General features: G+C 43.4%; 1 protein-coding gene across 1 annotated transcript; it reads right to left on the bottom strand.

Moving 5' to 3' along the window:
* Positions 1 to 2,310: 2,310 nt before the first annotated feature.
* LOC141498589 (mediator of DNA damage checkpoint protein 1-like) lies at positions 2,311 to 9,492 on the bottom strand. Its single transcript, XM_074201795.1, has 5 exons — positions 9,327 to 9,492; positions 8,684 to 8,770; positions 8,076 to 8,462; positions 4,941 to 5,075; positions 2,311 to 4,349 (listed from the first exon to the last, which is right to left on the bottom strand). Exons 1-4 carry the CDS (start codon positions 9,490 to 9,492, stop codon positions 4,969 to 4,971), a joined length of 747 nt encoding a protein of 248 aa, XP_074057896.1. The 3' UTR covers positions 2,311 to 4,349; positions 4,941 to 4,968.
* Between the last annotated feature and the right edge of the window lie 6,662 nt (positions 9,493 to 16,154).

Here is a 16,154-nt window from a genome sequence, read left to right as displayed (position 1 = left end):
GATGAGCAAAAAATAACAAATTCTGGTTCCTTAACTGGTGGTTCACCCTAAGTCTTAGGTACCTGAGAGGCTACAAATAATCTCGAAGGATAAATGCCTGGCTTTGGGCTGGAATCTCAATTATTGCATGTAGTTTGGAGTTGGATGGAGAAGGCAGAGCTATGGAACAGCCTGCTTTTTGGTCAACTACATTCTCCCCAGGGTACAACAGAAAATGATGGGCAAAAATTCGATGAGAATTCTAAAACCAGAGATCTGCCCCAAATCTCCTCCTTATTGAAATTTTCTCTTTGACTTTGTGCATCATGCATTTATATTTTCTCCACGTTGGTTGGTTGTTGGCCGGCTGGTTGGTTCTTGTCCTTCATTATCAAGGAAGACCAAAATGACATTACTACGTTTGAGAAAAATGACAATGTGTCTGACTATGGCTGATCAAAGCAATAAGAGCTTGGAATGCTCTACGCCAGGTTGGGCATAAATCGTCCTTGTGAACACCTGGGGTGAGGACTCTAAACTTAGGGATGTCACTTTGTCTCTAGGAATCCTTTGAAGAAGAGCTATAGAATTTTTTATAGGAAAGATTAAAGATTCACGTCTTGGGGTGTAAGTTATACTAGGGACCATAAACTCATAAAAAAGAAAGGTTGTACCCTGTCATGACTGTATTCTGTCCTTCCTTTGGTACCTAATAACCGATGAGGATTATCAGGACCTCAGACACTGTTGAGCAGGTACAGCTGCAGCACATGATTCATGGTCACAAATCCTGAGGTCACTGTGACTTGAATAGGGGAAGGGAAGGGGAACAGACACTGCCATGGCCAGCAGCAGGTCTGACATGGAATCTTCTAGCATCAGACAGGATGGGGGGAGGAGAGGCAATGGGGTCTTCAGGAAAAGAGTTCAAACAAGGACTTAAGAAGACCTTGGAACAAAGCTCCCCTTCCTAGGAGACCTAGGCAAAAGCAAGGGAGGAGAGACCTCTGAAGGTGGTGGGGAAGGAGAGCCAGTGTTGGCTCTGCCATTTATACCCCTCCAGTGACCTTGATTAAGTCACTCAGTTTCTCCAGGTCTGAAATTTCCTCTGCAGTCAAAAACAAGGGCTTGAGCAAATATCAACTTTTAGAACCCCTTCTACTTCTTAAAAAAGGGGGACAATGCATATCTTGAGAGGCCACAGTCGACCCTACCCTTCCTCAGTTGTGTACAAGGTAAAAATGGGCTGGGATGGGGTAGACACCAGGACTCACTCCCACCCACCTGGGTCACTCATTCTTCCTGGACATCATTTCTGGGATGAAATTCCAATAAATTGTGATCTCCCTTCCTCCTATCCATCAGGTCACCTGTTCTCCAGACCCCCATTCCATTTCTTTTGACCTTTGACCCTTGACCAATTAGATGAGTGTGGCAGGAATTCCAGGGAACAAACCTGGGAAGAGCTGCTACCTGGACTTTCCCAGATGAGGAGATACCCAAATGGTGTCCAGTCAGCAGTGGAGTAGGAGAGCTCCTGACCTCACATGATTCTGGTCTATGGGCAAGTTACATTAATTGGAAGAGAGTGAGGAGAGCTTGAGTACGCTTTCTCTGACTGGCATATTGTGCTGTGTGTGGAGGATGATTTGCATAATGATGGAATGAACTGTGGAGCTGAGCCCAGTCAGGCAAGACACCTCTGCCCTTCATTTTGCATGCCTCCTTTTCCTTTGGGCTTCAGGCAAGGGTACGGGGATGACATCTGGCCCCTCTGATGGCCCTTTCTGATTGCCGAGAAGCTCCAGAACAGGATCCAAACTGTAGCTGGGCAGGGTGCTGCCTGATGACTGAAGGCTCCAAAAAACCTATTCTTGGTCCTCCCCTACAACAGTCCTCTTCCCTCTCCCCCAAAGTGGTCCCTGATAGCCCTTGGAGAACTAGGATGGATGGGAGGACTGTTGTTAGGAAATGAAATATAATTTCCTACTGTGACTATAAGTAAAAGTGAGGCCAAGAGAATTTTAAGGACTGGTGTGAGATCACCCAGAGGTTCTGAGTTATAGAGATGTAAAGGCATTCAGAAACATTAAAAGCCACAACACCTTCACCCCATCTTACACCCACTGTGACTGTAAATGAAACTAAGGCATAGGGAACTGGAAGAATCTTTGTGAGCAGGGACAGGTTCTTAGGTAGAGAGGAAAGAAGACCTTCAGAGGTCTTAGAATTTGAGCATCCCAACCTTCTTTGACTACAGGAAAAATTAAGGTCCAGGGAGTTGAAAGGACCTGCATAAGATCACCAACAAACAACTTTACATCTAAGAGACTTTTGGTGATCTCAAACAGGGACTACTGTGGTAATGTTGCCGCTGATTTATTTCTTGGGTTCTGTTTTGCCCTGAAAAGACTTGTATGACCTAGAGCTGTCAAGGCCTTCAGTGGTTTTAAAGACCAAGGCACCTCACCTTCAGTGACTGCAGGGGAAACTGTGACCCAGGGAACTCAGGGGACCTGTGTGATATCACAGAGTTCTAGGACCAGAGTTGACAAGGCCTTCAGAAATCTTAAGAGTCCACCCCACCCTATCCCCTACCACCATACTGTGGTTGTAGGGGAAATTGAGGCTCAGAGAACTGAAAGGACCTGTGTGAGATCACCCACAGTCTCTTAGGTAAAGAAGTGGCAAGTTCTTCAAAGATTCTGGGAAAAAAAAAAGATCTTTCAGTTATTAAAAGAGAATCTGAGGCCTGGGGACCTGAAAGATCTGTATGAGATCATCAGGTTATTAGGTATAGTGCTGTAAAGGCCTTCAGAGTTTTAAAGGCTAATTCATCCCCTCCACTGTTACTGCAGGGGAAGCTGAGGCCAAGGGAACTGAAGGGATCGGTGTAAGATGAACAACAGGCTTTGAATCTAGCTGACAAGACCTTAAAATAATTTAAAATACAAGTTGCTATCCTGCAAGACAAACAGCAAGTTAGCAAAAAAACCACACACAAACAAAACTGCTCATCTTTGAAAACAACATGTCATCCTTACTATCTAAGTTTCTCGGAATGGAAATTTCTTTTTACAATAAATCCTCCCTTATGGTGTGCTGCTTACTTAGTAAAGTTTGTTTCTTTTCAACTTTTGAGTAATTTGAAAATAAAAAATGCCAAAACTCTTCCTTGATTTTAATGGTCTACAGCTAACAAGGCAGGCGGGGAGCTTTATTCTTGCCAAGATTCCTTTGAGTATTTGTAACATCATTCGTGGAACACACAAAATGATCAACTTAAAAATTAACCTGCTATATTTGGTCAAATATTTAATGAATTTCTAAGGTTATTGAGTTTTGAATCCCATCTGTGGTTGCCTTGGCAACACCAGAACAAATGATTGCAGAGACCATAGTCCGCAGATGTTCCCAGCCTGACATTAGAATTTAAGACATCAACTTCAGTGACTGAAAAGGAAATGGATGCTTAGGAAACCGAAGGAAAGTGGGTAAGATTTCTCACAATTTTTAGGGACTGAGTTGACAGGGCTTTCAGAGGTTTATGAAAATAGGCTGCTCTAATGACTATAGGGGAAACTGAGGTCAAGGAAGAAAAAGGGACCTGGGTAAAATCAACCACAGGATCTTAGGAGTACAATTGACAAGATCTTATGAGGTTTAGATTCCAAGAAACATCCCCTTCTGTGACTACAAGGGAATTGAGGTGTAGAGAGCTGAAGGGACCTGGTGAAATCATCTCAGGTTCCTCCACCTACAGCTGTCAAGGTCTCAAAAGGATTAAATGACAAGTTGCTATATCCTAAGACAACCAACAAACGAGCAGAACAAAACCTGTTCAACTTTGCAAACAACAGGCGGTCTTTATTATAAAGATTTCTGGCAATGGAAATGTATTCTAATCTTAAATAGATACATGGTAAAGTTTACTTTTTTTCAATTTCCTCCTCTTCTATGAAAGTTGAAAACAATCAAAAGTAAAACACAAGTCCCTCCTAGAGAAAAAGTAAACTGAGACCCAGGGAGTTTAAAGGACTTCTGAGGGCTAACCCACATCCTCTTAAGGACTGAACTGAAAGTATTTCAGTGGTTTCTGAAGCCCTCCAATGACTCCAGGGAAGCCTAGGCTAAGCAGGTAGTTCCAATTGTGAATCCACTGTTTACCTCCTTCCTCTTCCTCAACCTCTTCTCCTTCCCGTTCAAATAATAGGTGATTCCTGGGGACCTGGAGAGGAAGAAGAATGAGGGAGTTTGGATATTCTCTTCTTTTGGCTCTGTGTGATTTCAGGGTTTCGATGAGGGTGTGAGACTTCAGGAACTGGAACTTTAGAGGCTACAAGAGGTGCATCTGAAGAATCCTGGTCTTCCTGCAGATAAAATGGATGATGATGAAAGAGAAGATAGAATTAATATATTCCAGTTTGTAATCTATTAATTTGCATTTGCTCTTTTCTATTCTTTTCTCCATCAAACTGACAATTCTCCAAAGGAGAAAACTATCAAAAAATCATCAAACAAGGACCTACCTTTCTCATGAAGGCCCAAAACAACTACTGACCACATGAGTGGCAGTGCATCCCAAAGCATTGTTCCAGCTTCTGGTCTAGCCCTCAGAGCCACTGTCTGAGAAGTCAACTTCAGTGAATAAAGCTAAACACCCCCAACTACAAACTACCTGCTGTCAGTCTCTTAAATATGTTTTTCCCAGGGATTTTCCTCTCCATTTCCTTCTCTAGTGTCTTTGTTTTCTCCACAGTTTTCACTATGTCTCTATCATAACATTCTGCCTCCTTCTTCCTGCAGCATTTATGTCCTCTTTCTAGTATCTCTCTATACCACTGGCCTTGCTCTTTTTCTCTTAGATCTCTTTGCTTTATTTGCCAATGACTTTCTCTTCAAGGTCCCCTTTTCTATTTTTCTCTCTCTGGTCTTATTCTAGGTGTCTCTATTTCTATTACCTGGTTCTTGATATCACTATCCACAGGATTATCCTTGAACCTCTGAGTCTTGGTTCCTCGAGGATGTTGCTTTTTCTGGGCTCCCAGACTGTAGATCTGAGGCTGTCCTAGGTGGGGAGAGGCAAGCTCCATGGGCTGCAAAGCAAGAGTGGCTGGGCTGAGTTCCTGATGACTGACAGCTCTAAGCAGAATGGCTTTGTGGCCAAGATGCCCCATGGCTCATCTAGACCATCCAGAGGGAGTCATGGGAGAGAAAGAGACTGAGAGGTGTTAGAGAATCCAAATAGAAATAAGTTTCATAGTCTGTTGAGCAAACTATAAAACTCATTTCTGTTTGGATTCTCTAACACCTCTCAGTCTCTTTGTTGAGCAAAACAAAAGACAAAGAGTGGGTGGGGAGGGGAGAAATAAATGACTGCAGATATGGAGAGGTCCCAAATACATGTAGATCAGAGATTATGAGTCTAGACTTAATCCTGGTGAACAGGAGAGTGCGTGGGCTTCTCTTTGAGATTCTTACTTCTCGTTGACCAAGGAAAGAGGGCCTTAATACCTAGTCTAGATCAAAGCTTCTGCCTCATTAGTCCTACCCACCCTGGGTACTTCTCCTAATAAGTCTTAGTCCCTCTTAGGGACATAGTAACAAAGTTCTTATTCCCATTAGGGACTCAGCTACCATAGAACCTTGGTTTATGAGTAATGTATGCTTAGGTGGATAAGGAAAATTTTTCTGGAAAATGTCTTGCAGAATGAATGAAAATTCACAGTATGAACATCATGACTCCATGTGAATGGTATACAAAGGGATGATGTTCAACTGGGCAACGTTTTATTTTATTTTTGCTTTCACATGTTAAATAAAAGAACCTGACAACACACATTGTCCATTTCTACTTCAATGCTATGTCCATGGACAGCCCTTTCTCACTATTCACAATCATACCCTTAGCTCATGCCATCTTAACCTATTACCTGGACTGTTGCACGGCCTCCTCATAATTGGTCTACCTGTTTCAAGTACCTCCCCTCTCCATTTCTCTCAGAAGCAAACTTTAAAAAAATTCAGTGAATCAAAATATGAAAGTGATTCTAAAAAACAAAAAATAAGTGAAGGCAGTAGTGTTAGTCTTGCTTTGAGTGAAAAGGAGAGAATACTTCGCACATTGAAATTTCCAACATTTTCATGGGAGATTCTCCTTCAAGCAATAACCCTTCCTCCTCTTCCCTCTCATCTCACTAATGCCAGCCAAGACTCTTCTCAAAGGTGAAGTGCAGGTTAATTTGTTTTATTTTTGGTTTATATTGTGTTCTAATCATTGCTATTGTATTTCAGATGCTTTAGGGATAAAAAACTTACTTAAAATTATAAATAATTATTTTTATGAGTATTTTGGGGGATGTGTAACTAATCATCTGACTTCACACTATTTCCTACAGGAAAATTTGCTTTTTACTATGAACAAATCACATGACAAACAGAATCTCAGAACGAATTAAATTCGTAACTGAGGTTCTACTGTATCTGATTCCAGGATATGTCTCCTGTCCATGGTTCCATGGTTCTGATTCAGTCCTACAAAACACTGAATATCTTCTAACTCCAGATCTGAAGTACCTGAAAAGGAGTTGAAAAAAGATGCTTGGCTCAGGACTGGCCACTCAATTCATCCTTCGTGTTTTCTATACAAGGCTGGGCACTAAAGGAAAGAGGCACCAAACTTACCATCACTCTTGTTCTGATAGTCTCCAGTATCTTCCATATCTGATCACAATCTTCTTCCAAATAATTCTGGGTTCCTTCTCAAAGTACAGGGGTTAACATCTCTAGGGTTCTTATTTCTACCACTGTACCTACTGAGCACCGTGCCTACCTGGGTAGGTTGATAGGCCTTGCACCAGTGTTGTTATATGAACCTTACCCCAGGTCATCATTTTCTTAAATAGTCTGTTCCATTTGAGCACCACTTTGGACTCACTCTACCCCACTGACATATTCAGCTGGAAGTTGCCTCTTCTTCCTATGTGACACAGATCAACTATCATCTTCATCGGTATCACTGTTCCCATCTCTACCAATGGGGTGCTGGTCCTTCTCAAAATCAGTACCCACCTATAGGGACTGATAATCCCTCAGATAAGAAGCACTACTGGGAAAGAGTGTTTTTCACTAGTTGGATCACTATTCCCCATATCAGACTGGCTCGTTTCTTAGTGTCGATCTCACTGAAAGGAAATTTTACAAATCTGTGCCTCTATCTTCCAAAGAAGAAAGCAGAGTCCCTACCAAAGGGGCTACAACTGAGGTCCTTTGGAGACTTACTTCATAATTGACATGTGTATCATTGATGACTGATGCTTGTGTTGAAGAAGACCGTGACATCAGGGAGGTGATGCCACGACAATGCAAATGAAGTAGATTTAAGGTATGGGTGCAGTGCAGTCACCGCCCTCACTTTGTTCACAGAGCCATCAATGTCTAGTGGCCACAGAAGGTAGGATGGCCTGAGATAGTCCTGGAAACAATGGGAGCTCTTGCTTTTTATTAAACTAGGTCCTTCTTAGGTCACAGTTTGACTGAGGCAATTTCCATTCCTTGATCAAGGTTAGGTAAGAGAGAAATGAGGAAAAGAGGTCAAGGATTTCCACTTCCCCCTCCCCCCCTCAGCAGGAAAAAAATTAATTTGGGAAGTTGAGACACTCAGGGCTTCTCAGTGATTCAGGGTAGTAAGAAAGAAAAGAAGCAAGAACTTCTTTTGCAAAGTCAAAATAAAAAATAAAGCAATATGTGAAGGGAAGTCTTTCAGGTTTTCTGGCCAAAGGAGAAAAAAATGGTTATTTACATTGTTCTGTGAACCAATCAGGGCCCCAAAAAGTAAGCAAGTGGGCTTATCCTGACACCTATTTTTGTGCTATGAAGGAAAGTGCATGTAAACCCAAGAAATCGTACCTGGTATTTGAGCAGAGCCACCCTCCACCCGGGAGAAAAGAAGCATGAAAGAGGGAAAGATAGAGATAGGAAGAAGGAAGGAAAAATGAAGGGAAAAAGAAGAAAGAAATCTGGGGCAAAGAATTAACTCTGTATATATCCCCCAAGGTCTTCTCCCAACCCTCCACCTTCCTGATATCTAGATTTACCTTCCTTCTCCTTTGAATCTTTATTCAATAAAGTCTCCTGGTCCTTGGGTCTTCCTGTCAGAGGCGCACTGGTTGTCTCTTCCGCATTTGGAGCACCCTGGGGGCCCGGAAGTAGGGGGGCACCCAGATGGTGATATTGGCAAGTCAGGTCAGCAAAGATGACAAAATCTCGATCTCTCAACTGGTAGTTCACCCCAGGGTTTAGGCGCCCCAGCGGTTTCACAAGGAGTGTACCATTGTGGCTACCGCAATCTCGAAGGAAAGGTGCCCTGCTTTCACCTGGAATCTCAATTATCGCATGTATTTTGGAGATGATTGGAAAAGACAGAGCCACAGCACAGCCTGGTCTTCTGCCCACCACATTCCTTCCTGGGTACAACAGGAAATCTGGGGACAAAATCCGATGAAGTATTACTTCCAAAGTCAAAGATCTGCCCCACTGTGGTTACGCAATTTTCCTCATCATGGATTTATATTTTCGCTAGGAAAAAGCATAAGGTAAAGAATTCTCCATAGGAAAATTCAGTGTCTTGGGAGTGGGGACTGCGGGCGGAAACCTGCACCCTATCCTGACCGCCCCCCCCCCTTGGTACCCAATGGCAGCTGACCTTTCTCAGGACCTCGATCACTCCGAAAGAGGTGCAGGCGCCCCACAGGCTGCAAGTCCACCAATCCTGGCGATTCCATGATCTGAGCTGGGAGGAGGGGAGGGGAACACACAATACCAGCACCGCCGGCTGGTCAGACATGGCATCATGCAGCATCACACAGGAATCACACAGGAGGTGGGAGGAGGGAGATGGGGCAAGAGGAAAGGTGAGGAACGGGATCCAAGGAGGGCCTAGAAGAGCCTGGACTAAGGGCGGGGAAGGAGAGAGCCCTGGGGCCCCAACGCGCCCTCTGCCACTGATACCCCAGTGACCGTGACCAAGTCGCTCTGCTTCTCTGGCAGCCCTCCCCCCCACGTCCGCCCGCTGCGAAGCGGCCCGCTCCTGGGGGGCCGCAGGTGGCCCTCCTGCCCTGAGCCGGATGCGGGGAGGCCGCACCGCACCGGGCCGGCTGGAGCCAGGCACGCGGCCCCTCCCACCCGGCCACACCCTGGGCCCCGGCCGCGTCTCCACGGAGACGCCGGGCTCCCTTCCTCCCGCCCGCAAGGGCCGCGGCAGGAGCACGCCGAGAGCCTCCCCGGAGGCCCGCGGGCCTCGGGCCAGGCCCAGGGCGTGAGGCCGCCAGCAATCCCAGGAAGCAAACCTGCGAAGAGCTCCCGCCTGGGCCTTCCCAGCCCGAGGAGAAGGGATGCAAATGGCTCCGGGGCCAGCGGAATTGGAGAGCTCCAGACCTCCCCGATTGGGTGTGCGCGCAGGCGCCTCACGGGACGCACCAGGGGGAAGGCCAGCTCGAGGGCTGACGCTTCCATTGGCTCCCTCTGCTGCCCTTCCAGGCGCTGTGCACCCTGATTGGCCAAGCTTGGGAACTGGGACCAATCCGGCAGGGCCTGACTTGTGCTCCCTTACCTGGCTCGGGGGGGGGCCCTGGGGGGGGGCTGGGGGGGCACCGCGCCGCCGGCCCTAGACGGCCTCCTCCCACTGGTGCGGCATCCCCACCCTAACCTTGCTGGGGGTCAGCTGAGGCAAGGCGCTCCACGGGATGCTGCTGCCTCGGAAATAGGAAACAGGCCTGTCTGCGAGGATCAATACAATCCTCCTCCCTCTGTGATCCTAAGGGAAACTGAGGCCCGGAGCTCGGCAAGGGCTGCTGGGAGATCAGCCCCTGGCTCGGAGCTCCTGAGTAACAGGGGCTTCAGAAGTAGTAAAAAGCACCGCCCCCCCCCACACACACACACTGTGACTGGAAGGGAAACTGAGCCCGGGGAACTGAAGGGACCTGTGTGAAGTCACCCACAGGACCTTCCTCCCAGACCTGAGGTGCCTTAAGAGGCCTTAGACTGCAGAACCCCCACCCCACCGAGATTCTGGGGAAACTGAGGCTTGCAGAACAGAAGGATCCTGTGGGAGATCACCTACAGGCTCTCAGTATAGAGGTGACTACAGCTTCAGATACTTTGGACCAAAATCTCCTTATGATTGCTAAAGGGAAACCGAGGCCTAGGGAGCTGACAGCAGCTGGGGAAGATAAGCAACAGATTCATAGCCTTTTCCTCAAAAGATCCTCAGAGAAGTCGAACTGTGAGCCCTTTGCATGACTATCGCAATAAGTGATATCTGTAGAAACTAAGGGACCTGTGTGAAATCACCCACAGGGCCCCAAGACTAGAGCTAGCAAGGTCTGCAGAGGACTTAAATTCCAAAACAAACCCCCTGTGATTGTCCTGGCCCCTGAGACCTTAGCGGAATGTAAGGTGAAAGGGACTTCAGAGGATTTTCAAGGATCAGTCCCTCTAATGACCACAGAGAAAATTGAGAACTAGGAAACTGAAGAGATCTGTGTGACATCACCTATGGGGAAAGAAAACTAAAGCTCACAAAACCTGCAGTGCCTTTAGCCAGAAGTGTACTCCACCTTCAGTGACTCTAGGGTAACCTGAGTCCAAGCGAAAGGGACCCACGGTGTCATCACCCCCAGACTCTTAGGTACAGACTTGACAAAAACTTCAGAAGCCATTGAGTTTAAGACATATCCCACTGGGATTGTATAGGCAACAGAGACCTGGGGAAGTGATGGAACCTGGTCCAGATCACCAACAGGCTTATAGGTATGCAGCAGAAAAGGTCTTTAGAAATTTTAGACAAGCCCAACCCTGCCACCCTCCCCCCCAACTTTAAGGGAAACTGAGGCCTAGAAAGTTGTTGGGACTCAGTGAGATAATCTCAGACTCCTGAACCTAGCACTGACAAAACCTTTAAAGGATTAAAATATAGCTTTCTATATTGTGAGAAAAGGAACATAAAAAAGAAAACTGTTCAGCTTTATAAAAAATGGGTTGTCTTTATTATATAGTTATATGGAATGGAAATTGATAGCTTTAAATTTAATTCTTAAGGATTTTATTATTATTCTTTTCTTCTTTTAAGCTTTAAAACACAATATTTTTAAAAAATCAATTTCAATTCCTTTCTTTAACTTTAAGGGAAACTGAGATCTCAGGAATGTTAAAGGACTGAAAGGAGATCACACACAGACCCTTAAGTATAAAACTGACAAGCCTTTCAGATGTTTTAGACTCCTAGACAGCATGGGAAACTGAGACCTATAGAGCTGAAGGGACCTGTGTGACATCACCAACACAGTCTTAGGCCTAAAAATGAGAAGACGTTTAAAAAAATTTAATCAAGTTGTTATTCTATCAGAAAGCCAAGTATTCCAAATAAAAAGGATTTTTCAGCTTTAAAAGCAATGATCAGATTATATTATAAAGGTATCTTGCAATTGAAATGTGTTTCACTTAAAATTATCTCTTACATTCTGCTCTGTCCATGACAAACCTTGGGTTTTTTCTTTCCAATTTTTTTCTTTTAATTTTTTTTTCCAATTACGTTTAAAGGCAGTTTTCAACATTCATTATTTTGTCTAATTTTCAATTTAAACTTTTTCTACTTCCCTCCCATCCCACCCTAATCTCCTTGACCCTGAATAATCTGCTATAGGTAATGCATGGACAATCAAGTCAAGCTTATTTCCTTATTACTCATGCTGTGAAAGAAGAGTAAGAAAAAAGGGGAAAAACCATAAAGAAAAAAGAATAAAAGTTTTATAAAACTTAAAATATTATAGTTTACTTTTTTAGTACTTTATTCTTTCCCTGTTACATGAAAAACATTTCAAGAAACATTTTTAAAAGTTTGACTTGTACATTCATTTCCTATTTGCTGCCCCATTCCTCCCACCTCCATTGAGATAGTAAGCAATGCGACATAGCTCATGAATGTGCTAGCATGCAAAGCATTTGCCTAATTGACATGTGAAAGAAACCATAGACCTCCCCACCACTCTGCCAAAGAAATCTTAATAAAAAATAAAGTAAAATACCAGTCTGTTTCACTCTGCATTCATCCATCATCAGTTCTTTCTCTGGGGGATGAATGGTATTCTTCTCATAAGTCCTTCAGAGTTGTCTTGGGTTGCTGATCACAGTTGATCATCCTACAGTATTGCTGCTACTTTTTATACAGTATATTTCACCTTGCATCAGATCCTGTAAGTCTTTCCAAGTTTTTCTGCATGTTTCCTGGCAGATGGTTCAGGTTTCACAGACATACCACAATGAGGTCAGCAGAAGAGCTCTGTAGACCTCTGGTTTCCCTAGTATACCTCTTCTCTCCCACACTTTCCTTCTGAGTCTCCCAAACACTGCTCTAGCTCTGGCCATATGTGCCTCAGTCTCATCATCTCTGTGTACTTCCCTGGACAGTATCCTGACAGGGAAAGTGAACTTTTCCACAGCAATCAGAATTTCTACATATGGATGGTATAGTGCTGGTGGGTCACCTTCATGGCCCCTTGGAACTAATTGTTCACATCTGCTGGAGGAGTCTACACATGCTCAGGGTGGACACCTACCATACTCACCAATGGGTTTGATGCCCTTCAGTTATCTTCAACTTGGTTCAGCCAGCTGCTGAAAATGTTGGTGAAAATGAACATAGCCAATGAGCTTAAACAGCTCAGAGTCAGAGGGGAGAATTGGGTGGCAGGTGGACACCAAAGGTAGAAAGCAGTCTTAAAGACGGATGCCATAGCCCTCATGCCAGAACTCACAGTTCTGAATGTCGCAGGGTAGAATGGAAAGTGAATCCACAATATCAGAGAAGGAAAAAAAAAGACTCGAAACCTAAACTTCCTGGGCTTGAAAGAAACGGTGAAACCAGAATCCTGACCTGGATTGGGCTTTTGATACTGAAATGACAAAATTGCGAGGGACTAGAACTGAGAAAGTTGCAGATGTTCTGAGACTGAGAATGGAAATTCTCAGAAGCAGTCGATTTTGGTACACTGAAAATATCCATCCTGGGAGTAGCCAGGGGGAAAGTGAATGAGAGAGATAGGAAAGCTTTGAGAAGCTTTTGGCCAAAGCTTTTGATCAAAGAAACAATGTATTACATAAAGAGGAATTTAAAAAAGACAGTATTTATGGTTCAGTATCAGTATATCCAAAATCCAATTGTATATTGTAAAAATAATACAATTAGTAAAAATTAAGCAGGGGAAATGTGATTAATCATAGGAGGGTTTAAGTTTAAAACCAACAGTCTCATACCTGGGCAGTTCATATCACATCCTGCAAAAAACCAAGCACAAAAGTGGAGGAATAAAGTGTCTTTGATCTAGGTAACAAGGGAGCAAGCCTGTCATCTGGAGCGATGTCTAATCAGGGACGTATTTTTTCATAAGACTACAGATAGCTTTAATTTCTTCATTTGAGAATTGCCTGCTCACATCCTTTGACCATTTACCACCTGGAAAATGACTTGTAAAGAATACCTAACTTTCAAGGAAATTTCTAATCCAGAAATTTTACCTGGATTAGTCTTAAGGAGCTGCAACATCCATATTGTGAGAGGATAGAAGAAAAAGAGTTTCAGGATCAGAAAATGGAAGCTGTTGGAAATGGGGGAATTATAGCATGTAGAACGGGAGCCTTTGGAGAAGCCAAGGAGAAGAAAATCAGAGAAAAAGGAGAGTACTCTGAAAAGAGACATCGGAAAAAAAAGAGAGCCCTTAGAATTAAAAGGTCAGATCTTGGAATGTTGTAAAAATCCATGTTTCATGGTAGGGAGAGTTCTGAGAACATATATCATTTGGTCAGGAAAGAACGGGAAATCTCATAAATGTCAAGTATTCCTGTATATATATATATATATATATATATATATATATATATATATACATACATATATACATATATACATATATATATGTATATGTATATACATATACACATATATACATATATACATATGTATATATATGTATATACATATACATATATATATGTATATATATTCTTAGTGGGACCAGATTTTATATTCAAATGAGAACTTTGAAGGCAAAGAGAATGATTCTCTATGAACAACAGTTAAACATAGGTCCGTCAGTTGGCAGTTCTGACAATTTTCCATGAGATAGAGCTCTAGGGAAGACTAAGAGCTGGACTGTATCGCCCTATGAATGGCAAATTGACATTGTCCTAGTGTTAAAACTGTTGTCAATAATATCTTACCCAACTGATGAGTAGCTCACAATTCAAAGGTGGAAGGTCTGAGAGGAGAGGGCTAATTTTATATTAATCCGTCCATAGCACCCACCCACTCTACTGTAGTAGAAATTGAGACCTAGGGACCTGAAGGGACCTGTTTGCAATCACCCATAAGCTCTTATAAATGGAATTGAGGGGACTTGCAAGAGCTGTTGAACTACAAGACTTTCTAATTACTATAAATGAAACTGAGGTTTAGGGAACATAAAGGACCTGTGTGAGATCACCTACAGGATTCTAAGACTAGAGTTGAACAGGCCTTTAGAGGTCATAGAGTCCATTCTCCCACCCCCAAACCATGATTTTGGGGGGGGGAGAGGTGAGGCTTAGAGAATTGAACGGACCTAGGAGAGATCACCCCCAGTTTCTTAGGTCTAGAAGTGGCAAGTACTTCAGAGGTTTTGAATCAAAAATCTGATTACTAAAGGAGAACTAAGACTTAGGGAACGGAACTTAGCAAGAGCACTAACAGGCTCTATTAAGTATAGAGGCGAAAAGGCCTCCAGAGGGTTTGGAGGCTGCCGTTCCTTCCCCAGTGCCTACAGGGAAAACTGAGGCCCAGGGAACTGAAGGGTCCTGTGTGAGATCAACTCCAGACTCTGAGCCATAGAATTGACCTGGCTTTAAAAGAATTTAAACTATAACTTGCTAGATACCATTGAGTCAACCAGCCAGCTAGCAAAAACCAAACTGCTCATACTGTAACACCTGTAGTCTTCTTTATAAGTTTCTTGCAACAGATGTTTATTGTTTTAGAGTAAATTACTATGGTGGGCTTTTTACTTAGCATAGTTCTAGTTTTTCTTTTGAACTTTTGCATTTAAGTTTAATATACAAACCAATAAGACCCTCCTGTGACTTTTAGGGACCGTAAATGACAAGGTCTTAAGAAGTGTTAGAACCTAAGACACCCGCCTTCAGTCACCGTAGGGGAAACTAAGGCTTACAAGTTGAGGAACCTTGTATGAGATTACTCACAGGCTTTTAGTGATAGAGCTGACAAAGAGTTCTGATGCTTAAGAAGACAAGCCACACACTAATGTCTGGGGAAAACTGAGACCAGGAAGGAAATGGGGAGCTGAATGAAAACAATCTCAGGGTTGATGAAACCTTATTAGATTTTAGAGTCCAAGAAACCTCTACTTCTATGACTGGAGGGGGAACAGTGGCCTAGGAAGCTGAAGAAAACTGGTGAAATCACCTCAGCTTCTTTGATCTAAATCTGACAAGGCCTTAAAGGAATTTAAACTACAAAACAACCAAAAATAATCAGAAAAAAACCCATTCCATTTTGAAAACAATGGATAGTCTTTATTATAAAGATTTATTACAATGGAAATTTATTCTTATATTTTAAATATTCTTTTATCATATATCATATATATATATGGCAAAGTTTATTTTTTCTCCTCTTGTATTTTTGTTTAAAATTCAAAACAATGAACAAAAAATGAACAAATCCCTTCCGTGATTTCAAACTGAGGCACAGGGAACATACAAGACTTGTGTTAGATCACGCACAGACTCTTAGGGTTCGAACTGACAAGGATTTCAGAGGCTTAAGAAGACAAGCCCCTCTAAAGCTTAAAGGGGATGCTACAGAAAGACAGGCAGTTCTAATCCTGACACCACTGTTTAGAAGAAGAGGTTCAATATTGGGACCTGGGGGATGCCCTGTCTGTTTCCTTTTCCTCTTCCCCTTCCCCTTCCCCAGTCAGATGACTCCTAGGGAGCTGGAGAGGAAGAAGAATGAAGTGGTTTGGATGTTCTACTCTTCTGACTGGCTGATTCTGGGAGTTTAAGATGGGGCAGGGGCTTCAGGGACTGGAACTTTAGAGGCTACAAGAGGTACATCTGAGGAATCT

This window comes from Macrotis lagotis, chromosome X, assembly GCF_037893015.1.
Source record: "Macrotis lagotis isolate mMagLag1 chromosome X, bilby.v1.9.chrom.fasta, whole genome shotgun sequence".
Classification (NCBI taxonomy): Eukaryota; Metazoa; Chordata; class Mammalia; order Peramelemorphia; family Peramelidae; genus Macrotis; species Macrotis lagotis.
The sequence above is the reverse complement of the archived record's forward strand: the minus strand, read 5'-3'. Positions and strand labels throughout refer to the sequence as shown.

What these genes read in the sequence shown, in the direction of transcription:
- LOC141498589 (XM_074201795.1), bottom strand. Translation starts at nt 9,492, where the DNA reads ATGGAAGCGTCAGCCCTCGAGCTGGCCTTCCCCCTGGTGCGTCCCGTG. An exon ending in CAGGCGGGAGCTCTTCGCAG is followed by an intron (nt 8,771 to 9,326) that starts GTTTGCTTCCTG and finishes CCCTCCTCCCAG; the next exon opens with CTCAGATCATGGAATCGCCA. An exon ending in TGATCGAGGTCCTGAGAAAG is followed by an intron (nt 8,463 to 8,683) that starts GTCAGCTGCCAT and finishes TTTTGTCCCCAG; the next exon opens with ATTTCCTGTTGTACCCAGGA.